The sequence below is a fragment of the Peromyscus maniculatus genome, chromosome 9, assembly GCF_049852395.1.
Source record: "Peromyscus maniculatus bairdii isolate BWxNUB_F1_BW_parent chromosome 9, HU_Pman_BW_mat_3.1, whole genome shotgun sequence".
NCBI lineage: Eukaryota > Metazoa > Chordata > Mammalia > Rodentia > Cricetidae > Peromyscus > Peromyscus maniculatus.
The window spans coordinates 41,819,098-41,846,551 of record NC_134860.1 but is presented as its reverse complement, the minus strand read 5'-3'; the positions used below and the strand labels follow the sequence as shown (position 1 = coordinate 41,846,551).

The following is a 27,454-nucleotide window of genomic DNA, read 5'->3' as shown; positions in this document are numbered from 1 at the left end:
CTCCTACTTCTTCCCTTTTGACAAGCACAAAGCAAACACTGCTCTATTATCAAAGTAGATTGTTGTGTAATTGTTGGGGAAGCAAATCCCAGGGTCAGAAAACTGCTGGGTATTGGCTGAGGGTCCAGATGTAATGGTACCTCATAGGTGTTATTGGAAGTCATCTGAGTGCCTTTCACACTATTGGTGGCCATGACTGCCCAAAGGTTGTCACCTTCTACCAGAAGCTTGAACTTCTCCTTCCTGCTCTGCTCGTCAATATGGATGACAGCTCTGGACACCCCCAGGTTGCCCTGTGCCACCACCTACATTCAATGCAGAATGCTTAAGATGCTGCAACCCCTAGGTCCCTACTGAGAGCATCATAAATGGGGCTGAAGAATGGGCTGGTAACTAGTTCATGCCATTCTCAGCCCATTTATCACCAGCAGTGTGTGTACTCCAGGGGTGCCTAGGTACTGCTTGGGTTAGGGGAAAGGTGGTTCAGAGGACTGTGCCCCAACCTACAGTCAGCTTGAAGAGAGAGCAGAAAAGAGACTAATGGATAGAGTTGCAGTCTCAGAACTAAGGATAAGAGAAGAAAGGCCTTTGTGCAGCTTGGGCTTTTTGATTGTCTTAGCTCAGGAAACTTCATTGATTGGAAATCTGACATCCTGATGAAATGTTCTCGAATTTTCTATAAATGTAGGATGAAAGGATTGTGATCTGCAAAGCCAGAGCCTGGCTCCTCACAGACTACATATTCTCCTCTCCTCTGTCCCTCCCCCAGGCCCTGTTCCTAAAGGAGCAGTCAGTCATCCAGAACCTCCCTGGCAGTGCCTGCCTCCGAGAGCTGGACCAGAGCAACAGCGCCCTCACCATGGCCCTTTGTGGCTCCAAAGGTGACCTAAGCCCTCAGGGTTGGCTGTCTGTGTGCCCTGCCAGGGGTTTGGCTCTAGAACATGTCTTTGGTCGTAACATCACAGAAGCTCTTCATTTCTTTAAGTGCCTGTCTATAAATCGTGGAGGACTGAGCTTTTGTTTGATTTGGGTGGGGGCAGTTAAGTTTTTTTGAGAAACTGGTGGATAATTTGGCTGAGTTCCTGAGTTTGAATGTGCTTTGATTAAATTTGGCATTTAAAAGTTTAACCTTAGAATTTTCAGTCTAGATTTAGTGAAGTAACAGTCTTTTTTCTTTGGCGTGTTGATTTTGGTTTCCAATGCTCTTTATTAAAAAATATTGATTTTTTTCATTGCTGTTATTTTTTATTTTTGGCCTTGAGATAAAGAAAGTGCAGTACTCCACCCTCCTTTTGAGAAACCCACCAGAAAGAGGATTTTGTTTTTTAGTATTAGCGGGTCCTAGGTGCATTTCATGCAGTAGCCGCCAGGTGGCGATATAGCGAGAGGGCGCAAAGCAGCACGTGAGACGCCTCTCTGGACAGACCCCGTGGCAGAAGAGGAAGCAGCACGTGGGGCGGCGCTCTATGGTGGCCGAGGGACAGCGGCTGCTCTCTGAGCCCTAAATCCAGAAGCGCCCGGGAAGCTGCAGCGACAGTGGTTTCTGTAGTCGCAGCCCCAGAGGGCACCCGGAAGCCGGCACCATGGTGAAGGAGCGGTTCCGGGAGAAGGATGTAGCTAAGAAAATGTAAGACGCGGCCATTGGCGGAGGCTGAGGTCCCGGGTCCCAGAGGGTTCCAGGTGAGGGACAGTTGTGAAGGGAGCGGAGAGAGAAGTTCCAGGATGGGATTTCAGATCTTACCAGGTCCCTGAACTGCGGCAGAGAAAGTGGGATGGCCTAGCAGTGTCAGAACGGGCGTCCTGAGCCAAGATGCCACCTCCCGAAGCCCCGTGCTGACTCCTCTCAGGAACTTTTCCCTGGCACGAGGAGACAGTGTGTGCTGACCCGAGGTTGTCAGCCAGAAAGTGGGTTCACAGCGGCTAGGTGGCAGGCTGAGATCAAGCTGCTGATCTGGGCCTTCTGCTTCAGAGCCTAATTATTAAACGGTAGACCTTCCTTATGAGTTTGCAGGTTTTTTTCCCCCGTAGATCCGTTTATTTTTCAAAGAACACGAGAGAGTTCTGAGGCCGGTGTTGAGCACTAAAGATTCCACGTGAATGTAGCATTTGCTGCTTGGTCTAGTGGAGAGTGGTCAAATCAGCTATGGTTGCGGCAAATGCAACGGCAAACAGAGGGGATCACGGGAGCACATGTAATGAATAAGTCCGGGCTCACCACACACCAGGCCTTTCTCTAAAAGCATATTGGAGGGACAGGGTGGACTGATAGAAGTGAAGCAGGGGACCTACAAGAAGTGTCAGACTCTTGAAGTGTTTGACCATGACAGAGTTTGAGTAAGATTCCTCCTTCTGGGAGGCCATGGCAGGAATCCAGACTGGAAATGATGATGGCCTGAACTGGGGGCGGGGGCCTGAGGATGGGTGTAGGGACATAGAGAGAAGAAGATTCAAAGAGGCTTAGTGTGTAAATTCAAAAAAGAGTAGAGATGGAGGTAAGAGAGAAATGAGATGGACATTGTTATGTGTGTGGTTGACGTTTACTAGAACAGATGTCTGACCTGGGTGACCTCCAGATGTTCTAAGTATCCACCCCTCCCAGTACTTCACACCCACCCTATACACTTAAAATACTTTCTCTCACAGCAGCCCCAGGAAACTGTTAGAATGCAGATGAGGTCAATTGTGATGACACAGGCCCATAATCCCAGCACTCAGGCCAAGGCAGGAGGATCATAAATTTGAGGCTAGTCGGAGCCACATAGCAAGACCCTTCATTTGAAAAGAAAACTAGATCTATGTCACTTGGATCTTCTAGTAGCTCTCTATTACACTGACACTTAACACTCTCCTGATCCCCAAGTCTTGCCCCCCTCCACCCCGCGGGCCTTACTAGAGCCATCCTGTACCCTTAGCTAGCTGTCTGTGCCCCATTGTGCTGCTTGCATGTGGTTGCTTGATGATGCCCAGAGTGTGTGGGCCCAGGGATCTGTCTTCTGCTTCCAATGTTCATTCTTCTAATTGCCTTATGTGAGAGCTCCTTTCCTACTTGGAATTCAGCTGGAAGGTCAGTTTTGTGGAGAAGATTTCTGTGGTGACCCCATTGGGCCCTCAGACGACACCATTCCATGTCATTTTGAATCTCTACATCTTTTATGAAGTCATCACTCCATGGGACATTGGTTCCAACCCCCCAGCACTCACAGACACTAAACTGTGCGGATGTTAACTCCTTTATGCAAAGTGGCATGGTATCTCTAGATAATCTATTTGGCCTTGTAAATTGTTTGTGTTTTTGTCTGTTGGTTGTTTGGTTGGGGTTTTTTAGAAAATAACGAAAGGGAGAAAGCCTGTACCTGTTCCCAGTGCCCCTGGGCAGGCTGTTGTGTCACTCTGGGAGAACTGCTCTTGCTAGTAAGTAGTTTCTAGACTTTGCAGTCCTCTGGCCTTTCAGTTTCCTGGCATGCCAGTGTCCTGTCCAGCTCTGACAGATCCTCAACTGTGGTCTGGCCTCTGTTCTCTTCCTACCATTTCCCAATGCTCTTTAAGATTTCCTACCTTATTTTCTCAGAAGGTAGGGAGCTGTTCATGGCAGGAAGGCGGGAGCTAAGGAAGGTGTTTGGTGAGGGCCTCTACCCCTCTCCCTGGTTTGTGTCATCCCTGCTGCACCACAGATGCCTTCCATGCTCTGGGGTCCTAAGGGCAGTAGCTGTGGAACCAAAATAAGACCAAAATGCTCTCACCCCAAAACTAAAGGCCTAAGACTGCTCCTTTTAGCTACAGGCCATAAGTTACTGGAACAGGCCAGAAGTTACTGAGACCAGTCAGTTCAGATTCCAGAAACCAGGAAGTGTAAAAGTACAGAGCCACAAGATAGTCACGAGGTAATGCCTGCCAGACTATGGAATGTCCTCTCCCTGGTTTCCAGGGTAACTGATCACAGAAATGCCCCCACCTGAGGGCAGCCAATGAGAAATGGTGGCGGGCAACCACTCCCTTAGAAGTAATTTCTAGAAGTCCCTAGAAGCGAGCCAATCAGAATTGTACCTGTACTAGCACCCCTAAATGATGTAATCTTGTGACTTTTCCCTTTAAAAACTGAGCTTGCAGACAGGTGGGCGCTTCCTCCAGCCTCCACTGCGTTGGATGTATTGGACGAAGTCCCTGCCTAGGCTTGTATTGCTTTTGGATATCTAGAATTAAACCTTGCTTTTGCATTCCGGCATGCTCATCTTTGGTGGTCTCTCTGGGGGTCACGATCTGGGCACAACATTTGGGGGCCCGTCCAGGATCCCCAGAGACCCCCCCGCCGGGACCCCTAAGAGCTCCGGAGGTCCATCCGCACCGATCGGTAAGAGCGCTCCGTTTTCTTGTCTTTGCTTTCCTTTTCTTATCCGAAGCCGGCGGTTGAATCTGACAGGCTCACCTTGGCGGACGCGCCTGTAAGGTGACCTGGAGGAGTTGGAAGACGTTCCAACCCCTCATCAGGAGGCAGGGGTCCTCACAGGTCCCTCCGTCATAGGACGCCCGAGAGGGGTCCGTCTGTTTGGATCCATCTGGGGATCGGGAGACTCTGTTGAATTGTCCCTGTCCCATCTGTAGGTCTTTGGCATTATCGAGGCTCCCTCTCCGGACTCTCGTCTGCCTGGACCATCTGTAGGGCCCTTGTTCTTCCTTTTTGTCTGCCTATCTTGTTCGTCAGTGTTATTTGTTATACCTTCATAAATGTATAAATGTGTGAGAACTGTGGCCACATGTGTGAGTGTTTTATGCCTGAGCTTGTGTATGCATTGGGACTTGTGGGCCGGATTGCCAGCCGAAGGGATGGAGACCCCTTCGGTGGTTGAACTGGCACAGACTAACCTAACATTGCTTCCTTGCTCTCTCTGACCAGAGCACAGGCAGCAGGCAGCAGAAAGTTTGCAATGAGTCCGGCAGGCAGCGGCTGCACAGCTGCTACTTTGGGGATCCAGGGCACCGCTAAGAGGGCTAGGCGGCCTGTGAGCATCATGGGGCCTAGATGCAGTGGGTTCAGGGCCCCAGCTCGCTCAAAAAGCTGTGGAGTAGAGGCTTGGCTGCATGGGAAGGCATGGCTTTGTGCTAGAGTGGGCTGTGAGCACTGTGGGGCCCAGATATGGTCGGCAGGTTCTGGCTGGGCTCCTGTGTGGACATGGGGCAGAGCTGGCAGGAGCCAGCAGGAACCTCAAGGAGCTCAGTGTGGGGGCTGGTGGAAAACTAACTGCCCCTCCAGGATCACAGCTGAGGAGTGGCCTACAGGTCTGTGGGCCTAGCCAGGGCGTGGAGTCACTTTCAGTCTGTCATTCTCGTGTGCTTGAAAATCTGAGGTTAACAGCAATCTTTTGTCTCCATGGTGCATGCTTCCCCCCCCCTGCTTTCCCCGTCCTCCTCTTCCAAGCTGTTGGGTGGGGCTCCCAAGACCTGCCCTGGGGCTAAAACCTGATCAAGGTCTGGCTCCAAGAATGGAATGTCACCAACAGTTTCTTGTCTGCGGTACAGTGCTGATGCAAATTATTAAAGAAAAGAAAAAGCGCAATTTGTCTGGAGTAAATGTCTGAGGGATCAAAGGAACGGACTGAGGGTCTTATTGGTTTTCATCTTAAAATGGCTAATGATTCTGCAAACTGCTTATGTGTGTATGTATACAGGTATGTGACTTGAAAATGTAAGCAAGCTTTAACTGTATGTATGTATGTGTGTAACTTGGATCCAACTGTGTGTATGTGTGCAAGTAATTATTGTTTAGAAAAACGAGCTTTAAACAGCAACCACGTGGCTCCCTCCATCTTGGCTGGTGACCTCATGGGCAGCCATGTGGCTGGTAGCCATCTTTTACTAAGGTTATAAAGATCTACTCGGGTTAACACCTAATACTTATGTCTTTACCAAGTGTTCAACAGTAAGTTTCTAGAGAATTTAAATAGATGGCAACATATGTTTAATAAATAAGGTATTTGATTAATATTAAAGCTGCACATCACTGCTTTTATACACAGGAATATACCTTGCTCTGGCAGCTAAACTTTGTAACATAAAGGAATCATAGGAAACAGCTGAGGTTTGCAAATGTATGGCAGGACTAGAGTTCCAAAAAGAGTCTAGTTGCAGTGGTGGAAGACATTTGAGAGATCTCAGTCTTTTAAGAACAGTTTTTATAGTTAAAAACCAATGGCTTAAAAAATGTTTCTTCTTACCCAAGGTACATTCAGAATGTTGTATAATGATATTTTGTTTTGGTTTCTTTACTGAACCTGTATTTGATGCTAGAAGAGCTTCAACTTAAAAGCATTGTTTTTAGGCTACTTTTGTAGACTGTTAGAGAACATAAATCGTCAGTCATAAGTAATCAAGTTTTTTAATTGTAGTCAGGGTAAGTAAATATTGATGTAAGTTTACTCATTTACTCAGTCTCTTGCATATGTTTTTAGGGTTGAGCTTGAAACAATAAGAAACAAAGTTTATCTATTCAGATATACCTGGACAGCCATCATACTTCAGAGATCTGCAGAATATGGCATTTAAATGTTGATCTAAAAGTTTACTATATCAGACAGGCTTCCAGATCCTAGCAGTGATCCAAGGTCTCCAAAGAAGATTACGAACGAGGCACCACAACGTCTCTGCCTGAAATATGACAACGCTGATCACAGGGCAAGATGCCCCAATGCAACGCCTGCCGCCAGGACCCAGCCCAGACTGTGGACAAGCAGTAGGACACTGGAATTGATTGCACCCTTTTGCGTGATCAAGGTCAGTCTTCCATGTCCCGATTCCACAGGAAAAATACTCTGCCTTATGGACCTGATGGCGGAAGAAGATTGATGCTGTTCTGACTGGTGCCTCCAACATATGGAGACCTGGGTAGGGATTGATCCCTGTAACTTATAGGATTGGAAGCTTCTTGGTCTGCACTCAGAGACAGTTTATCCTTCTCAGATCTCTGATAGTACTGATGGCCAGGCTAGCTCTAACTTTGTCAGCATGGCAGCATCAACCAGATCCTTCTGCAAGGCTATAGCTTTCTTGTTAGCTCACTTTTAGGAAAATGTTCTAAGATATAAAAGTTTAAGTAAGTCATAAAAGTTCAGATGTGAGTCTAAAATGAGATATGTTTCAGATTACTCTCCTGTTCTATGGTTCAGAGCTTAACATTTAGGAGCCCTGATGAGCTGTTAGAGCAATGTCTACTTACTATTCAGTCACAAGATCAACATTTTGGATGTCTAAATGTAAACCTAAAAGTGCTTCTCATCAGGTCAAAAATGTCTGTCCAATTTATACCTGGCTTTCTGGACCGAAGGAAAATGCACAAGCTTTTAACACAAATCTGTAGTTCTTGTTGGGACTCAAAGGTATGAGTCCACTTCTGCTGTTTTACAGATACCCATTACCTGCTTTGTTTACAATATGGATTTCAGTGCAGATTGGTAATACTAATGTATCTAAAACTTTTATGTCATTTTGTAAGTAGGCCTCAAAGGATCAAAAGAGCCATAAAAACCTAGACCCATTTCACAGAGGTTGAAAGGACCCCAGATAAGTATTCCTAAAGATGGTATTTTTCCTCTCTCCTGGTCTTGGGACTACTGCTTTTCCCATTACTAAGGGTATGGACCTAAGGGTTCCAAATAAGTTCATAAATTTTAACTTCTGTTCCTAGTTTAAATTTGTCTCAACAGATTTCTACTCAGCTGGCAGTCACCTCCAGGTTTCAGTCGCTGACTCCACTGCTCTAGACGACTGTGAGCTCCAGACTTGCTAAAAGCTGACGTGGACCAGCCCAGGTAACATGGTTCTTCCCTGTCCCTATGGGGTCAGGCAGCTACGTGCTTCTGACCAATTCCCCCTTGCCCAGTCTTTGACTAGCTTTTCAGCCTTTTGTGGCCCCTGAAAGCGGCGCCCCAATGCCAGCTCGAAGCAGTTCCAGAAGAGAATACATCACCCATATTCCCTGTTCAGAAAAGGCTGAAATGCTGGGTCAAAAGAAAACTCCCTGGCATAGAGACAAGATGGCTAACTATACATGGCCATTATTAGAGAGGGATACTTAGGAGCTAACTGTCCAAAACCCATGATTGGGTTCCATTAGGCACATGAGAAGGGGGAAATGTGGAACCAAAATAAGACCAAAATGCTCTCACCCCAAAACTAAAGGCCTAAGACTGCTCCTTTTAGCTACAGGCCATAAGTTACTGGAACAGGCCAGAAGTTACTGAGACCAGTCAGTTCAGATTCCAGAAACCAGGAAGTGTAAAAGTACAGAGCCACAAGATAGTCACGAGGTAATGCCTGCCAGACTATGGAATGTCGTCTCCCTGGTTTCCAGGGTAACTGATCACAGAAATGCCTCCACCTGAGGGCAGCCAATGAGAAATGGTGGCGGGCAACCACTCCCTTAGAAGTAATTTCTAGAAGTCCCTAGAAGTGAGCCAATCAGAATTGTACCTGTACTAGCACCCCTAAATGATGTAATCTTGTGACTTTTCCCTTTAAAAACTGAGCTTGCAGACAGGTGGGCGCTTCCTCCAGCCTCCACTGCGTTGGATGTATTGGACGAAGTCCCTGCCTAGGCTTGTATTGCTTTTGGATATCCAGAATTAAACCTTGCTTTTGCATTCCGGCATGCTCATCTTTGGTGGTCTCTCTGGGGGTCACGATCTGGGCACAACAGTAGCTATTCAGATGCTTTTTTCTAACTTTGTTTCTCTCCTAGATCCCCAGAGAAAATGTTTGTTAAAGTCAACTTAAGTATAACATTTCATTATTGAAAATTAAGATTCAGTTAATAAAATCCCCAGAAAATTTAGTAAGTAGAAACCATGACACATAATGACCATTTTTTATTTGTTTGTTTGTTTTTGAGCCCGAGTCTTTCTATTTCAGTGGTTCTCAGATTGTGAGTCTTGACCCCTAGGGTTCAAACAAACCTTTCACAGGCATCACCTGAGACCATCAGAAAACACAGATATTTACATTTCAATTCCTAGCAGTAGCATAACTACAGTTATGAAGTCGCAACAAAAATAATTTAGTGGTTGGGGGGTCACCACTGTTGTACCCAGATCTTGACCCCCAGAGAGACCACCAAAGACAAGCATGCCGGAATGCAAAAGCAAGGTTTAATTCTGGATATCCAAAAGCAATACAAGCCTAGGCAGGGACTTTGTACAATACATCCAACGCAGAGGAGGCTGGAGGAAGCGCCCACCTGTCTGCAAGCTCAGTTTTTAAAGGGAAAAGTCACAAGGTTACATCATTTAGGGGTGCTAGTATGGATACAATTCTGATTGGATCGCTTCTAGGGACTTCTAGAAATTACTTCTAAGGGAGTGGTTGCCCGCCACCATTTCTCATTGGCTGCCCTCAGGTGGGGGCATTTCTGTGGTCAGTTACCCTGGAAACCAGGGAGAGGACATTCCATAGTCTGGAAGGCATTACCTCGTGACTATCTTGTGACTCTGTACTTTTACACTTCCTGGTTTCTGGAATCTGAACTGACTGGTTTCAGTAACTAATGGCCTATTCCCAAAAGGAGAAATCTTAGGCCTTAATTTTAGGGTGAAAGCATTTTGGTCTTATTTCTAAGATGGCTCATTTTGGTCTCACAACCATAACATGAGGAACTGTATTAAAGGGTCTCAGCATCAAGAAGGTTGAGAAACATTGCTCTACTTAGTCCTGCCTGTCCTGGAGATTACTATATAGACCAGGCTGACCTGCATGCACCTTGAAAAGCAGGATTAAAGATGTGTGACACTTGCCCAGCTCCATTCTTGGGATTTTTAGATCTCTAGTAATTTGCAGAGTTCTTAATAAGTTAGTAATTCATATATAAATATAATATAATATATTTGTCAATCTTTAAGAATTTCATACATACATACAATATATTTTCATCACGTTCACACCTTACTCTTCCCCTAAATCTCCTCAGATCCACTGCCTATCCCTTCCCAACTTCATGTTCTCTCTTTCTTTAAATAACCCACCAAGTCAAATTTATGCTGCCCATCTCTTAAGGGTATGGGGTCATCTGCTGGAACACAGTTAACCCACCAGGAGCCTCTCCCCTCCCTAAAAGCCATAAACTAGCAATGGCTCCTTAGCTAGGGTGGAGTGTTGTGAGCCCTTCCCTCCTCCACAACATGACACTTACACTAATCAACTTAATTCAAAGGTAACATAAACTTATTAAGAAAAATTGATTGTAATAAAAAGAAAACAAACTCAGTAGTTAGGTGCTTGTGAAAGGATTTCAGTTGACTATCCGGAACCCACATGTGGTCAAGGAGCCAGTATGGTGGTGTATGTTTATAACCCCAACTCTGGAGAAGTGGAGACTCGAAGAATCCTAGGGTTCACTGGTCAGCTCGCCCTAGGCAAGTCTCCAGCACATAGCAACTTTGAGGCTGCGTGGGATCCTGTCTTCAGAAAAGCAAACATAGGGAAGGATAGATAACTGTATCTAGAGTTCCTGCAGAGTTCTGCAGCTGGTTTGATTCCAAAGTGTTGGCCCCTGGCTTTGATCTGCCCTTTGTGACTGCTACCTTTTGTGTCCAGTAACTTCTGTTTGAAATATGTAAATCTAATCTGAGAGTTTCCTAAAGATTCAAAGTCTATGTGAAGCTTGGTTATGGGAGGACTCATATGAGATGTCGTGTGGCTGGGAATTGCTATGGCATTTGTCTCTTTGGGGAGCTTCAGATAAGAGGTTTTGGTATGCAGAAATTGACTTGCCAGAGATGTAAATTATACTCCATAAAAAAGCCTTTTGCAAGGCTATGGTGAGTCAGTTTGACACAGGCTGACTCCCCTGCAGCAGCAAAGGCTAAAATTCATCCTAGAGTGCACCTGTTTCTTCCAAGGACAGTGTGGACCCAACACATGACACAACAGATAACTTTACCAACCCTGAGGAAACTAACCTACTATCTGCTTCCTTCCTTCCTACTTCCTATAGGAGAACTTGAATCCCTTAGTTGTTCTGAATTTGTTTAAATGCATCCCCAATGAAGATGTCCTTTTACTTCTGATGAACCCAGAACTGGAAAGCCCTATGATTTGATTCTCACCCGACTTTTGGTGCCTCCCTTGTGTATCAGACCCTCTGTCATGAGTGATTTGAAGTCTGGAACCAATGAAGATGACCCGACAATGAAACTAACAGAGATCCTTTTCCTAAATGATGTTATTAAAAAGGTCAGTGTTTCCCGTTAACTTGTACATTCTGTACCACATGCATCTAGAGATGTTAGCTCACTAGAATGCAAGAAAACTCAGAGAGAAGGTTTGTTTCTGATCTTTCTGAACTCATAGCACCGGATCTCAGGAGCCAAGATGCAGATGATCATGGAGGACTGGGATTTCCTGCAGCTGCAATGTGCCCTCTACATCAACAGTGAGCTCTCTGGCATCCCCCTCAACATGGCCCCCAAGAAGTGGACTCGAGGCTTTGTCCAGTGCCTGAAGGGGAAGCAGGGTAGGTTCCTGACAAGATCTACCATTGTTACCTACTGAGGGAGTATATGTCTGTTCAGATCCCCAGAAACAGCACAGGGCATGTCATGGAACCCTTGGTGGTTTTGATTTATTTAGATTGATTTAGAGGTAATCTGTCAGGGAAGTGGGTGGATTTTTCTGACCAAACAGTCATCTCACCTAACCCCAACCTCTGGATTGATGAAATAGCTGTGCCAGTTCATGTGGCCAAACTTCTAACTTTTCCTGAGAAGGTAAATACCATTCAGCTGCCCAGTTCTTTGTTTCCAATCCAGTGTTTCCATTTTGATAGTTCATGCTATTTATAGAGGCAAGTCCCCAGAAACCCACACAGCTTTGTGAAAATATCTCATTCCACTGTTTTTATGGTTTTAAAAATAGTCCTCTGTCTGCATATACATCTGCATGCCAGACGGGGGCATCGGATCCCATTATAGACAGTTGTGAGCCTTACTGTGGTTCCTGGGAATTGAACTCAGGACCTCCAGAAGATCAGCCAGTGCTCTTAACTGCTGAGCCATCTCTCCAACTCATTCCACTTTGTTAAACACACAACCTCTATAACATCTACACTGGTGCAGTCATAGTTATAGCTGGTGGTTGTTGGATTTTCATTTGTTTGTTTGTTCCAGAGGTGGAGATCCAGCCTGGGACCATGTGTACCAGGCATGTAAACACTGGATCACTGACCTACACCCTGCTCCACACACCATGGGATCTCACTGACTCTAAGGAGACAAATTTTTTTGACAATTCTTATAAAATAGCTATATTCAATAACAAGTTTATTTTTAAGTGGTTTGGGTTTGGGTTTGGTTTTAGTTTGTTTTTTTAAGAGAAGGTTTCACTATGTAGCTGTCTGTCCTGGAAATTACTATGTAGACCATGGTGGCCTTGAACTGACAGAGCTCTGCCTGCCTCTGCCTCCCAAGTGCTGGGATTAAAGGCCTGTGCCACTGTGCCGGTCTCAGCTTTTTAAGTTTTTAAAGGGGTGATGGATAAAGTACTTAAGTTACTGTGTTTGTATTCTGTTCTTATTTTTAGTGTATGTGTGTGCACACATGCATCAGTGTGAGTGCACATTTACACAAGTGTGTATGTGGAGGTCAAAGGACAGATTTCAGGAGTCACTTCTTCCCACAGTGAGTTCCAGTGATGGAGCTTAGGTCCTCAAACCTGCTGGCAAGTGCTTTTACCAAACCAATGAGTCATCTCACCAGCTCTACCATATCACTGTCAGTTAGAGACAGCTGCAGATGAAAAAAGAAAGCATTTTTATATCTGCAAAAGAATCAGCTGTTTGTTTTCATGAATTTTAATTTTCTCTTTTCCCCAGTGCTAGAGAAGAAACTGGGGCATCATAGCCGGGAGGCCAGCTGACCTCATCCTAAGTTCATTCAACAGTGTTTTAAAACCAAAGGGCACGTCCGTCTACCTCAGGCTTTCCCCAAACACCAAACCCACTCAATCCATGATCAGTTCAGTGTCACCCAGCCATTCTGGTTGGCACATTTTGGTGATGGGAGCATTTGAGATGAATGACAGTTGGGGTGTTGTCTTTGGAGTGACTCTTGTATCATGCTTGGTGTTTATGAATGCATCCATTCCACCTTCTATGCCGCAGCTTTTTTTCCCCACTGACAACACTTTCAAAACCTTTGTTAGTTTAATCCTCACATTCTACAGTATTTCAGTGAAAACATTTTCTTAAACAGTGGTATAAAAAATAGGCAATGCTTCCCTTGTGTTTGTACATTTAGTAGTCTAGCCATCCAGAAACTTCTGATCACAAAATTGTCAAAATAATAAAAATAATCAGTTCTTCTTCCTAGTTATTTTTCTCGGTATGGTTGTTAGTTTTTAAACTGTGAAATGATTGAGTCAAAGAGTCTGATCATTTGAAAGCTGTTTCTCTTCACCCAGAAAGCCTGCAGAAGTCTGCATTCAGTGCATACTCTAGTGGATACAATGAGAAAGCTTCTAGCTATCTGGTTCAGTTTATACTCTGAGTATAAGATGGTGGATACAGTGAGAAAGCCTGCAGATGTCTGCATTCAGTTCATACTCTAGTGGATACAATGAGAAGGCTTCCAGCTATCTGGTTCAGTTTATACTCTGAGTATAAAATGGTGGATACAGTGAGAAAGCCTTCAGCAGTCTGCATTCAGTTCATTCTCTGAATATAAGATGGTGGATACAGTGCCCCCCACCCTTACCTCCATATGGAGACTTAGACCACCATGGGGCCTGGTAATAAAAGCTTGCTGATTAGGTGCATGCCTGAGGTTTATAGACAGTCTGAATTATCAATGCTTGTCATAAATCTGTTCCAAGTGTCCTCATTTGAATGAAGAATGATCTAATTCTTCCCCATTAAACCATTGACCATGAAGTTACAGAGCATGGTTGGAGCAGACAACAGCCCATGGTACTGTTGCCATATCTTTCAAGCTTTAGAGCCTGGTGAAAACTGGCAGATGAAGTTGCCACAGATTGCATTCACAGGACTGTATAATACAGTGCACATGGGGAGACTAAAGACCAAAAGAGACTTAGCCAAGCCTCTTTAGATCCAGGCTCCTGTCTGCCAGTTTGCTGTTCTTGCAACTTCAGTCATGACTGGAGGCCACAGCTGCCCTGTGGTAGCTCTCTCCTCTTAGAATCTAACAGTGAACAACTGAGTACTTAGAGAATGGAAAGATTGTCTCACTGTGTTTTTATTTTAATGACAGGTAGCCTCAATTTCTAATTTCTTCCTATTCTCATTATCCAGGCTTCTTTGTTAAAAAATTATTTTTTGTACATGCATTGGTGTTTTGCCTTGGGTGTTGGGTCCCCTGAAACTGGAGTTATAGATAGGTGTGAGCTGCCATGTGGGGTCTGGGATTTGAACCCAGGTCTTCTGGAAGAGCAATCAGTACTCTTAGTCACTGAACCATCTCTCCAGTCCCATCCATACTTCTTTTAATGAAAGTATTTCCTCTGCTGTTAGGGCAGTGGCTCAGCTTGAAGAACAGTTTACAAAGGAAAGACAGTACACATGGCTGGTTCTTTCCCCTTCATTATCAGTCTGGGGAGTTGAGACTCACTGACTTCCGAGTTCCTTACTTGATAGGCTTAGGATTCCTGACTTGTGGCTTCCCCTGTTATAGACTCAGTAGGAAACTTTATTAATACTTGAGGAGTGTGGACTGTACACATTGTCCCCAGTGTGGCCTCATAGTGTGTTAAATTTGGCTTGCTTGACTAAATCTACCAGTGATTTGTGTTAACCACAACAGAAGAAATAGAAGTTACTTCCTTAAAGTGCCTAGTTTCCTAGGCAATGTTTGTTTTTTTCCTTATGGCTTGAAACAAGGAAGCTTTTGGATGCTCATATTTTGTTTTGGTGTTCTACAGGCTAGGGTCAAGCCCTACTGGACCTTCAGATTTAATGAATGTGTCTGCACCCCCTACAATGCAGACTTCGATGGGGATGAAATGAACCTTCACCTTCCCCAGACAGAGGAGGCCAAAGCAGAGGCCCTTGTTCTCATGGGGGTAGGTACTGGGGTATTATTGCCTATGAAAAGGGCCCACATGGAAGAGCCGGGCAGGTACCAATGCCAGAGAAGCCGGGCCTTCCTGTTCTCACAAATGCTACAAGGCTTGTGCTCTTCTGTCCCATTTTCTCATTGGTTCCCTTTGAGCCTTTGAGCAATCTTGAAAATAGTAGCTAAAAGTGAGTTAGTCACAAGTGCTTTTTAGGGTGGAATGACATTTTCTAATCTATACTTTTGATTCTTGGTAGAAAATATATCCATGTATAACAGCTATGAACTAGCTGGGAGGTGATGGCACATGCCTTTAATCCCAGCACTCTGGAGGCAGATGCAGGTGGATCGCTGTATTTGAGTCCAGCCAGGCCTAAAGAATGAATTCCAGGAGACCCAAGGCTACACAGAGAAACTCTGTCTCAAAACAAACAAACACCCAGCCCAACAAAATAATAAACTAAACTAAATAGCCTGAATGGTGGTACATTGCATACCTGTAATCCCAGCAATTAAGAACCTGAGCTGCAAAGTGAGCCCCAGCCCACTGCAGGCAGAGACAAGAACATTATGATTTCAAAGCCAGCATGGACCACATGATTCTGTCTCAAAAAAGAAAAAAAAATTGTGCATTAGTGCCAGTATGGGTATTGTGGGAGAAGATGCCTTACTAAGTGGATTGCCCAGTATATTGTAAATGAAAACTTTCCCAAAGTGTATTATGTGCCACTTTGGCCTCTTAAAGGGCACTAGACTAATTATTTTTGAGACTGCTGTGGCTGCAGAAGTTCTATGCTGGGGGAGTTCATGCTGCCCTTAGGAGTTGGTCTGTGTTAGGGGGGTTCATGCTGCTCTTAGGAGTTGGTCTCTACCTGTTGTTCCATCCACACTGCCCCTACATCCTACTGCACATGGCACTGTTGGGTGTCTACAGTGTAGGGCTTGGCTTCTAGTAATCCCTGACTGTTTACAAGTACAGCTTTGGACTTGGGGGTTTTAATTGAGACCTTGTAGTGTTGCCCATGTTGGCCTTGAATTCAAGAGCTCAAGCGATCCTCCTGCCTCAATCTCTCTAGTAGTCAAGAATACACACTGTAGCTAGAGTTTTCCTGCCTTGCCCACAGTCAGGACAAATCTTTGTCACCTGCCAATCCCACAGCCGCTCAGACCCAACCAAGTAAACACAGAGACTTATATTGCTTAGAAACTGTATGGCTGTGGCAGGCTTCTTGCTAACTGTTCTTATAGCTTAAATTAATCCATTTCTACAAATCTATACCCTGCCACGAGGCTTGTGGCTTACTGGCATCTTTTCATGCTGCTTGTGAAGGTGGCAGCTGGCAGCAGTGAGTCCTTCTGCCTTCCTGTTCTTTTATTTCTCCTCTCTGTTAGTCCCACCTATACTTCCTGCCTAGCCATGGCCAATCAGGTTTTATTTATTGACCAATCAGAGCAACAGACCATCCCCCAGCACAGCCAAGTGCAGACCATCTCAGACACCTGCACTCAGGCCCGTGATCCTAATCATCCTCTATGTGGACCTGCTGGGTAAAGCCAGGGGAACCCAAGAACGGGCTCCCACAGGACATAAAGAACTTCTACAGTGTAGGGCTCGGCTTCTAGTAATCCCTGACTGTTGACAGGTACAGCTTTGGACCTGTGGATTTTAATTGAGACCTTGGAGTGTTGCCCATGTTGGCCTTGAACTCAAGAGCTCAAGCGATCCTCCTGCCTCAGTCTCCCTAGTAGTCAAGAATACACACGTTATACTATATCTGCCTAGAGTATTTTTCCCCTCTGGCCTACATTACTACATTATCAGCTCACCCATGTATGGTTGTAAGTATTCCCTATTGCTACCCACAAAAACCACTTGTAGGGACAGAGTGTGGCTGTAACACTATGGTGGACTCTCCCGAAGCCCTTACTTCATTCCCAGCCCCAGTGAAAGTAAATGAATATATAAAATCCAGTTACTCTTGACAACTAAACCATACTCCCAGCCTTCTCAGTTCCTGGTTGAGATGGGCTTGCTCTGTAGCCTAGGCTAGCCTAGAACTCACTATGATCCTCCTGCATTTGCTCCTAGCCCTAGGATAACAGACATGAGACACCACGCTTAGCCACGGCCTCTATCACGGATGTATTATGTTAGCCTTTTATTGACTGAGGCCTTAGTCCATGGGTTAGTTGTGGGGTTTTGGATTGTCTGTATTTGTAGTTGTTTTTTTTTTGTTTGTTTGTTTGTTTAAGCCAAAAGCACTTGCTGTCTTTGTAATTAGAAATAATATTAAAGTGTTATCAGGAATAAAAGCCACCATTTGGATTCAGTCAGTTAAACTCTGCCTGTCAGGAGCCATACCACTGCTATTTTGATATAAGATCTTATTGATTAAAATAACAACCATAAACTACAGGCTTGAACACTTGGGGTGGAAGAATCCCTTGTTCCATCTGAACACATCTTTGTGAGTTTCACTGGAGACATTTTGACGCAGCAGTTCTCAGTAAGGTCTGTAGGGCCCAGCATGGATGTGGGCCCAGAGAACACAAATTTACAAAATCATGAAACCCTACCCCATGTCCCTACTAATGTGAGGTCACCTGCCATCTTCCCTAAACCTAGCTGAGTGTGTGGCCACTCCAGATGTAGGGTCATTACCCTGTGAGGGCTCACAAATGGGAAGTAAAAGGTCTTTGCCAGACAGGACCTTGGACATGGTAAGGAGGCCCAGAAAACCCACAGGCCCACAGAAGCACCTCCACAGCCTGTCATGAACATTAGAAGATTTCTGCTCTGACAAGGAACTTCTGCTTGCTCTCAACTGTTGTTGGAACTTAACAAGAGAAGTCGCTCAGTTCTGTCATTGTGGAGAAACATGGACTTGGTTGATTTCAGAGATACAGCTCTCAGAAAAGGGAATGTTCTTAGCTAGCTTGTCTACACACTTGTTAATACCAGTGCTCAAGAAGTTGAGGCAGGAGGATCACTTTGCGTTCTGGGCCAGCCTAGGCTACATAGTGAGTTCTAGGCCACCTGGGCTACAGAGTGAGCCCCTACTGGGGACTTTTCTTTTCCCTTGATCAATAAGACAATTGCAAGATAGTAAGAATGCTGGGGTGGAGACCTCTCAGCTCAGCAGTCATGTGATGCCTACAGTCATGTGATACAGAACTTCAGGCTGCACTGTCCAGCCAGAGGGGCTGACTTGTGCTTGTTTCTCTTTCAGACCAAAGCGAACCTTGTGATCTTGAGAAATGGGGAGCCACTTATTGCTGCCATTCAGGACTTCCTAACAGGTGAGTGTTACCTAGAAAGGAGGATTTGGCTTCCCAGGCACAGTGATTCAGACGATGGCCTGAATGCTTGCTTATCTGTACTTAGGAGTCTTCCTACTCTTAGTTTGACACAGGGTGCCCCTGGGTGGCTCAGCTGGTCTGGCCTTGCACTCAGAATCCTTCCCAGCACTCCCAGGTGCCAGGGTTACAGGTGTGCACCACCATGCCCTGTCCTGTATTTAGGTTTGCCATTGACCCTTGAGCTTGCTGCAGGTATTTTTACTGGTTCTTCATTTGATTCTGTGTGTGCTCACTGAGCTCCACAGGCTTGGCAGGTGTTTCTCTTCACAGACTACATTTTCTTCCCTCCCTGCCCTTCCCTCCAGGCCCTGATCCTGAAGGTGCTGTCAGTGATCCAGGACCACCCGCAGTGCATGCCTCTGAGAGCTGGACAAGAGCAACAACTGCCTCACCATGGCCCTGTGTGGCTCCACAGGTGAGCTAAGCCCTCAGGGTTGGCTGTTTGTGCACCCTGCCAGGAGCTTGACACTAGACAGATCTTTGGTGGTCATAACTTCATAGAGGCTCTTCAAACTAAATTAAGTCTAAATCATGGAAGACTGAACTTTGGTTTCATTTGGGTGGGGCATTTAAGTCTTTTGGAGAAACTGGTGGATAATTTGGCTGAGTTCTGAGTTTGAAGGTGCTTTGATCAACTTTGGTATTAAAAAGAAGTAAGCTGGGAATTTTCAGTAATAGAGTTAGTGAAGTAATAATCTTTTTTCTTTTATTGCAGTGCTGAGGATCAAACCCGGGACCTCATGCATCTCAGGCAAGTGCTCTACCACTGAGCTATAGCCCTAGCTTAGATGTGGCAAACTTCTTTAACTTCCTGTTTCCTCAGACTGTCTAGCATTAGGATTCCTAATACCATGCTCAAACTCAGAACCTTGGGGCCTCTATTGCTGTCATTTTGTTCATTATGAAATAAAATCCCCACTCTCTATGTTGGCTACCTTTTCCCATTGTTCTCCTTCCTGCTCCTGTGCACACCTGGGGTCTCCCCTGCTCTGCCTTTGCTTCTCCCTCACTCTTCCACACACATTCAGATTCCTTCTCCCATCCTCCTCTCTCTGCAGACCCCATGTCCAGAGTCCAATCTGACGGTCATCAGAAAGACTCCAGTGGCCTTCCCTCCACCCCACACCTGCACATGCCCCGGAGCCCTTTCCTTGGTTCCAACTGTCACTGTAGTTCTGCCCTTCAGTCCCTTGGACTCCTAGGCTATGAGAGCAAGGGTTGTGCTGTGTCACATTCTATTTTATCCCTCTGGTCTGCCTGGCTTCTGTTATTGTTTCCAGTACAGTTTTCCATTTCTGACCCGTTCCCAGGTTCCTTCATTAACATATCACAGATGATCGCCTGTGTAGGACAGCAAGCCATCAGTGGCTCCCGGGTTCCAGATGGCTTTGAAAACAAATCTTTGCCTCACTTTGAGAAGCATTGGAAGGTAAATGGCAGTGGAAGCTTGAAGGTCTGTTTGTCTAGAATGTCCCCTGAGGAACACAGACTCATCAGGATCTAAAGCCATTGGTTATTTTCACTGGGTGTTTACATAGAATGTGTGGCTGTGGCATTGAGTTGTACTTCATGTCAGTCTTCACCCATGTGAAGTCCTCTTCGGTGACTGTTGGTTTGTCAGAGTTGCCCGCCATCACTACTATCAGTTTTACATTTTCAGTAGCTCTAGCTACAGGTGGATCTGGTTTGGAGGTGGGCAGGCTGGCCCACAGTATGGATGTCTTGAAGACAGTAGGTGCCCAGGGAGTGGGTCGGGTGCCATCTGAGGTCCTTCACACTTCTGGGATAGCAGCTCCGATTCACACATTCCTCTTCTGAGACTCTTACCTGCTCTGGCACCCTAGCAAAGATGGCCTGTCCAAATTATTTCTCCTGTAGGCAAGGGCATAGGGTACCTGCCAGTTCTTGGGTCACTGGCTGGGTATGTGTGTAGCCTCCAGGGGACATTTTCTTCTGTGGATGGATTTTAGAATTTTTAGGCTGCTCTGTGCTTATCTGCATGCGTGTGTGCCTGTGTGGTTTTGTGTTTGTCTCTGTGCTAGTGTGTGTTTTGTACAAGAGCTATGATTTACTCCCACTTTGGTATTGAGAGAACATTTAGACATGTTGGTGTTCTGGAACTAAAGAAAAAAATTACTGAGCTCAGATTATCCTGTGTACTCTGAAAGGTAGAGATGAGGTCAGAGTCCCAAGTGGCTAAGTCCTCTAGAGGGGGATGCTAATCTTGTGGCCTGGACTTACCATTCAGCCTCCCTTAGCTGTTTCCTAGCATGACTTATGCATGGGGTGATAATTGTCTCCTAGTTACTGAGAGGTCTCTGACTCTTACCATGCCACTGGTCAGGTCTCATCATTCATCCTTTCCATGGCTCCCAGTAATTACAGCTTCAAGGTGACAAGGCTGAGTGAGAGGGTTCTTTGCTGCACTTACAAATGGCTGTAAAACTCGACCCTCTGTGTCTCTTTAAAGGTCACAGCAGAGGATTTCTTTCCAGACCCCATGATCATTTCCATTCCCTGATGCATCAGTAGCTCTATGTGTTGCAAGAAAAGAAAATCCATGTGTGTTTCTGTTGCTGGGGATTGACTCAGGCCCTCCCTAATGCTAGACCAGTGCATTAACTGATAAGCTAGCCCCCCAAAATTGTTCATGTTCTTGACTGTTTATGACACTAGTTAAAAGTGACAGGCCACATTGTTGGGTCACATGCTTGATACAGCTTTGTGTCCTGTCTGTCCCTCTGTGGAAGTGAGGACCTTGCAGACTGCAAACCAGGATTTGATGAGCCAGTGAGTCAGATAAAGGTGAAGTGGGTAAGTTAGCAGCCGGAGTCCCTTGTGCAGACAATGCCCCATCTGTACTTGTTTGTTATCCCCTGATGTTGTATACATCTACTGGGAATTGCCCTTTGGCTTTGAGATGAGCTACATTTGTCAAAAGGAACTGTGACTGTCTTTTCCACTCGTGGTGTGAGGAGCTGTGACTTAGGATGTTCACAAGTACAGTATGAATTTCCAAGACCACCAGGATAACCTAGAAGTAGTGGCTTCTGGAAAAAGCAAGTTTGTTTTCTAGGATTTCTCTCATTCTCTAGGCCATAGTCACACTGCTGGCTGGTGGAGGAAGGTTTTCCCAAGCATAGTTGAGAAATGGTTGCTGCCCTTGATTCCTATAGTCTGTAGCCCTGCTTCTTTGTCCTCTGTCCCAAAAGAGGGCTTACATCTGATTCTTTGCACTCAAGTCTGCATGGGCACTGTCTTGAATTTGCATAAAAACCAGTTTGCACCATAGGGACCTGGGTGGGAAGACTAAGCAGCCCAGGAAAGCAGTGTGCAGAGTTCTTGGGGCTGGTGAGGTTTCTGTTGCAGGGAGACTTGACACAGTTAACATGGGAGGTTGGAGCATGAGCTGTCTCTCACTGCACAGGCTAGTGAGGCACTGGTGGCCCTGCTGTTCTCAGGCAAAGGAGGGACTCTTCAGGGATGTCTAATAAAGTGCTTTTGATGTGATTTCAGTACCTGTAACCTCGTGCTGGGGATGTGGCTTGGTGACAGAGTGCTTACCTAGCACACACAAGGACCTGGGTTCTCTAGCGCCATGAAAACAAACAAACAAGAAAACAAATGACCTGAAACTGTGAAATTGAATGGCAAGTCTAATTGTGTGTTATGAAGCAGTCTTCCCTGGGCAGCTGAGTCTCCTTCTCTTCCTGTAGAGAAGGCTGGTCAAATCCCTGGAAGACCTCTGCTCCAGTATGATCTGACAGTGCAGAGCTGCACTGTGACATCATCCGGATCATCTACGGAGATGTCTGAGATCCTGCTGCCTTGGAGTCAAGATGAGCCTCTGGAGTTTAAAAGGGTTCTGGACAACATCAAACTGAGATACATCACTCTGTTAACAGGTACAGTCTTCTGGGGGCTTTGTCATTGGTGTAGATACTGTTTGTAGTACCATGCTTCCCACTTTATCATCTCCAACTCAGTACTAGATTGGTACCTTGCTACTATTAGTTACTCTGTTTGTTTTCATTCCTGAGCCTATTGTTAGCCCAAATCAGATGCTAATGGAAGAGGCTCTGGCTCCTTTCTTCTGCTGGAGTGGACTAGAGACAAGCTTTATAAAGAAAGGGTATTGGACAGAAGGCTCATTTCATATACTGTAGCCAGGAATGTGATTTGTAACCAATCTTTTTGAATAGTAACTGGACAAGATTCATCTGGATTTCAGTCTAGTGCCTTATGACCCAGAACTAGCAGCAGAAGGTGGTTCCACTGAGTTGGTTTTTCAGTTGTTTCTAGTAGTTGGAAGCCAGAAGTTGAGAATGGATCAGAAACCACTAAACTTTGAGTAAACCCGATGAGCTTGAGGATTGTTGACACACTTCCCCTCTGGAGATGTTTAGTTGGCTGGATGGTTTTTGTAGTGCAGAAGTTGAGGCCTGGACCTAGGGAATGCTGGACAAGGGCTCTGTTATGAGCAACACCTTGATCCTTTGTTACTCTTTTACTTTTTATTTTCATGCAAGGTCTTGCTCAGCTGCCCAAACTGGCTTTGAATATGTTCTGCAGCCAGGCAAGCTTTCAAGTAGCTGAGATTACAGAGTGGGCCATGAGACCTGGCTACAGCATTGTTCATTTTTAATACAAATCTGAGCTGGAGTCGAATTGGGAAGTAAAAGACCCATACTCATGAATTAGAGTGGAACTCTTTAAATAAGGTGGGGATTGCTGACTGGGATGATAGTGCATGTCTGTAGTCCTGTGGCTTGAGGGAAAGAGGATCAGGAGTTAAAGGCCAGCTTCACTCCATAGTGAGCTTGAGGCTAGCCTGAGCTACCCAAGACTGTCTCAGACAAACAAACAAAAGGCAGAGTATCAGCTTATCTCATTTTTCACATTCAGATGAAAAGGGGAGTCTAGAGTTTGTTAGCAAAGAGAACCAGAGGGTGCTAAGAGCTCACTGAGTAGTTTTATGTTTGGTAAATTCCTCTGCCTAGTACTCTCCCTCCCTGTCACCAGGCACATGTAATGCCATGTCCTTTCTGTACTCAGGCAGTGTTTCCATGTCAGAGCAAACCTGCTCTCAGTAAGAATGTGCTCACCTTGACCACTGAGGCCATCATGAAGAAGAACGAGTTCCTCTCCTGCCAAGACAGCTTCCTGCAGGTAGGCTCTGCCCTATGGTGGTAAGAATGTGGTCTGTCAAGTGCCTCCCACTGCATTTTGTAAACCTTGGTCTTAGTGTGGTTTTTGTTGTGTCCTGGACAGTATTTCACTAGCCAGCATGAAGAATTAATGTCTTGTCTTCCTATTAGGAGGAAGAACCTAGAGAGCTGGTCTGTGTGAGCCCTGTCACCAGCCCACGTCCACTCTCGTATTCCTTCTGCAGCCATTCTGAACATCTGTCACTAGTGACTGCATGTGTCTCAGATTGCAGCATCTTTTCATCACAGATCAGAAACCTCTTGTGTTGTCTTCCCATTCCTCTTGAGGGCCTTCTACATTGTGTGCCTTGAGGGTTACCTTGGTTTACATTTTGTTTTTGAATCTTTGGTGCTAAGAATTAAACCTGGATCCTCTGAAAGTAAAACCAGTGCTCTTAACTGCTAAGCCATCTCTCCAGCCCTTTCTGAGACTTTAATTCTTACTTTAATAAAGCTCTTTCTTAAATGAAATCATTTCTATCTAGAAAGATGTCTGAACTGCAGCGTTACCCTCCATGTCTCATACCTTCTCATTATAAAGAAAGAGTTGAGCTAGGCATGGTTGTGCACATCTTAAGTCCCAGCAGTTGGTGGTAGAGGTAGGTGGATCTCTGCGAGTTCGAGGCCAGCCTGCTTTATAAAGTGAGTTCCAGGACAACCAGAGCTATTACATAGAGAAACCCTGTCTCAAAAAAACAAAAAAAGAAAGAGTTGACTAGGCCAAGGCACTTTGAGAACCTGTAAGCATAGGACAGAAACAGTGATGTTCACAGTGATTGATAATGCTTCCAAAGAAGCCTTCCCAACACAGGCATGCATACTCTCGAGTGTGGAAATGTGTGCCTAATGGGAAAAGGCAGGGTAGATAATAGGATAATTCCACAGAGTCTATTTGAAGGTCAAAGGAATTTATTCAGGGTTTAACTGACAAAAAGATTAATTGAGTATAAATAATTTTGCGAATCCAGGAGAGGTGGGGCATGGTCCAGTTCGGTTCTCAGGAGAGCTCTGAGAGCATTGATCCACAGCATCAGCATCCAAGACCATGAGGTATCAAAGAGAGAGCAAGCATTTACTCCTCCCAGGTCTTAAGGGGTCCCCGTCTGGGCCACACCCTGGCAGGGGCAGGTACCTTGCAGTTTCCTACTGCCTCACTAGGGGTGGTGCTTCAGGGTAAAGCACAGACAACCACCCCTACATAAGCCTCATAAAATCCCTAGAGCTATGCTGACCTACTTCCCACAGCCCTGTGGCTGAGATATGGTTGAAGATCACTCATGGGTAAAGGTTGTGTAATGAGAGCTAGCTACATCTTAAGCAGAGTGTCAGTTTTTCCCGAGTGGCAGGCTCCTTACAAGCACTGCATAAGAGAACCAATGTCTACCTTTCTGCCTTGATGCTGTGTATTTAGCAGTTGCTAAGATATGGCACACTGTGTCCATTGTTGTTGGAGGTTGTGGAATGATGCTGTCCAAATCATTGAGAATCATACCGTTGATGTGTGTTCTATAATCTTTTCAGGAAATGAAAACATTGATTAAAAGCGTGTCTGAGAAGATCAAGAAAACCAGAGATAAATATGGCATCAACGATAATGGCACAACAGAGATATGGCCTTCCCAGACTGGTGGGACACAGTGTTTCACAGATGCAGCTAGTCTTGACTGTGCACTTGGCTTTGTCCTTCTATTCTCGTGTGCTGTACCAGTTGCACCATATCCCCCCTACCCAAATAGAGAAGTTTCTGGAGACATGTACAGTCAGGATACCCTTCCCTGCTGAGCTGCCCTAGCAGTTCCAGGCCTGAATATCCCGAGCAGTCAGAATACCTTCCCTTCCATACTGAACTGTCTCATTGCAGCTCTAGGTATCCAGGATACCTCGCCCTCCAGGGCTGAGCTGTCTCATCACGGCTCCAGCTGTGAGAGCTGTCTTAGCAGCTCAAGGTGTAGCCTGACTTCCCAAGTAGTCAGGATACCCTTCCCAGAGTTGCAAAACTCACATTTTGGTGTGGAAACCCAGGACCAAATGCACAGAGTAGCAACAGTAACTTACAGACACCACTGCAGAGGTTTGCAAGTCACCTTGCAGTTCTGGGAATTGAACTCAGGACCTCTTGAGCAGCCTGTGCTGTCATCCTCTGAACCACTTCTTAGCCACCTGATTTTTTTTAAGCCTACTGGTTGCTTGAAAGGGAATATATTAAACTAGCTAGCATTCTTGAGCACTAGATGAGTAGACATTTCATCCCTTTGTTGTCATTACTTAGACATGAATAGCCCTGATTGATTTTTTTTATTTGGTTTGTAGCCATTCTCTGTAAACCCCAAGTGATGCAATAATATTTTCAAGAGACCCTAGACTATAAGAACTAGAGATATATCATGTTTTTTGGGATAAAAATTTGCCTATTCTCAAAGTTTTGCAGAAGAATAACATCAAATGAGAAATAGCTGTTTCTGGTTGTAGACCAGCAACTTTGGATATCCAGGGTGGTTGGAGGTCTTCCTGCCTCTGTAGTATACTGAGATTTATTCCAAGACCCTGTGTTGATGGGATACTGTCTCCTGTGCAGAAAAAAGATGGTAGTGGTGGTCGGAGGAGCAGGGGTATTGCTGAAGAGGGCCAGAGTGAGGTGAATTTGATATATCTGGTCACCAAATGAAGCTTTCAGTACTGGCAATGGGTTACATTTAGTCAATTTCTTGGTCAAATGGGTCCAGTGGGACCCCAGACAACCCAAGGTATTATGGTTGCTCTCTATAAACTGACAGGATGGTGCTATTCTTGAAGATGACACCAACATAACTGATTGAACATGAATCAGTCAAGCTGATGTCTCCCTTGATCCCTCACCATATATGGACTAGATTTCCTGGCATTGGAAGGTACTCTGCTCACTATCAAAGAGAAAAGTAAACACCAACCCAGCTACAATGGTGACTGCATCCAAGATATGCTGTTGCTGTAGTGGAACAAAGCTTGTGGGAGAAACCAACCAATATCTGACTTGATTAAGGCCCACTCCATGAGATGGAACTCATAACCACAACTGCATGGGTGGACAAGACCTGAGAACAGATAGGCCAGGGTCCACAGGGAAAACCAAATACTACTGTTCTGCAAAAGGGGCATAGCAATAAAATGACTCCTAACAACATTCTGCTGTACTCATAGATAATGCCTTTCTTAGCCTTCATCAGAGCAGCCTCCTCCTGCAGCAGATGGGAACAAATACAGAGACCCTCAGTAAATTATAGGCAGAGAGGAAGAGATCGTGAACACTCAACTCTAAACAGGACATATACACTTAAGCTCCTTCCCTCAGGACTTAGGGAACCCTGTGGAAGAGGAGGTGAAAAGAATATCACAGAATACTGCAGATGGCAGGACCATGGTCCATCTACTGAGGTGAAGCACAGATGTAGAGTGGAACCAGACTAATCCTGAGAAAAGCTGCACTGCATGTGTTGCACAGGGTATAGCTGGAGAGGGAGAGATGCCCCACCCATTTGGAGCCCAGAAGTTCACATGAGTACCAGATGCTGGACATTGGGCTGTAGGATTTTAATTAATAAGATGGATTTTGGTATTCTTCCCATCTGAAAATTTCTGTGCTTCAGCTCTTCTCTTGTGGAATAAGAAAATATCTAATTTTTTAAATTTTAATTTACCACATCCAACTAATAGACTTTTGTTTTGTTTGTTTTTTAGAGATCTTGGACTTTTGAAGTATTATAATTTTTAAAGATTGTGGGATTTTTAAAACTTACACTGTGTTTTATATTATGATATTAACATAAGAATTTGGGAAACAAGAAATAAATGTTCATGGCATTC

At 45.2% G+C, this 27,454-nt stretch overlaps 1 protein-coding gene across 6 annotated transcripts; it reads left to right on the top strand.

Annotated features, from left to right (window-relative positions):
- The first annotated feature begins 1,442 nt into the window (after positions 1-1,442).
- Positions 1,443-27,454, top strand: LOC143267337 (DNA-directed RNA polymerase III subunit RPC1-like). 6 transcript variants are annotated; one of them, XM_076544791.1, is made up of 12 exons: positions 1,443-7,799; positions 11,118-11,214; positions 11,332-11,494; positions 14,914-15,054; positions 18,278-18,347; positions 18,713-18,822; positions 19,123-19,158; positions 19,718-19,836; positions 22,124-22,312; positions 23,463-23,576; positions 25,136-25,241; positions 27,329-27,454. In XM_076544791.1, exons 4-7 carry the CDS (start codon positions 14,995-14,997, stop codon positions 19,126-19,128), a joined length of 246 nt encoding a protein of 81 aa, XP_076400906.1. In that variant the 5' UTR covers positions 1,443-7,799; positions 11,118-11,214; positions 11,332-11,494; positions 14,914-14,994; the 3' UTR covers positions 19,129-19,158; positions 19,718-19,836; positions 22,124-22,312; positions 23,463-23,576; positions 25,136-25,241; positions 27,329-27,454. The 6 variants fall into 6 exon arrangements, 4 of the variants coding, with proteins under 4 accessions (XP_076400906.1, XP_076400905.1, XP_076400904.1 ...); XR_013042336.1 differs by having other exon boundaries at positions 21,924-22,312; positions 25,136-27,441; XM_076544790.1 differs by having other exon boundaries at positions 19,741-19,836; positions 25,136-27,441.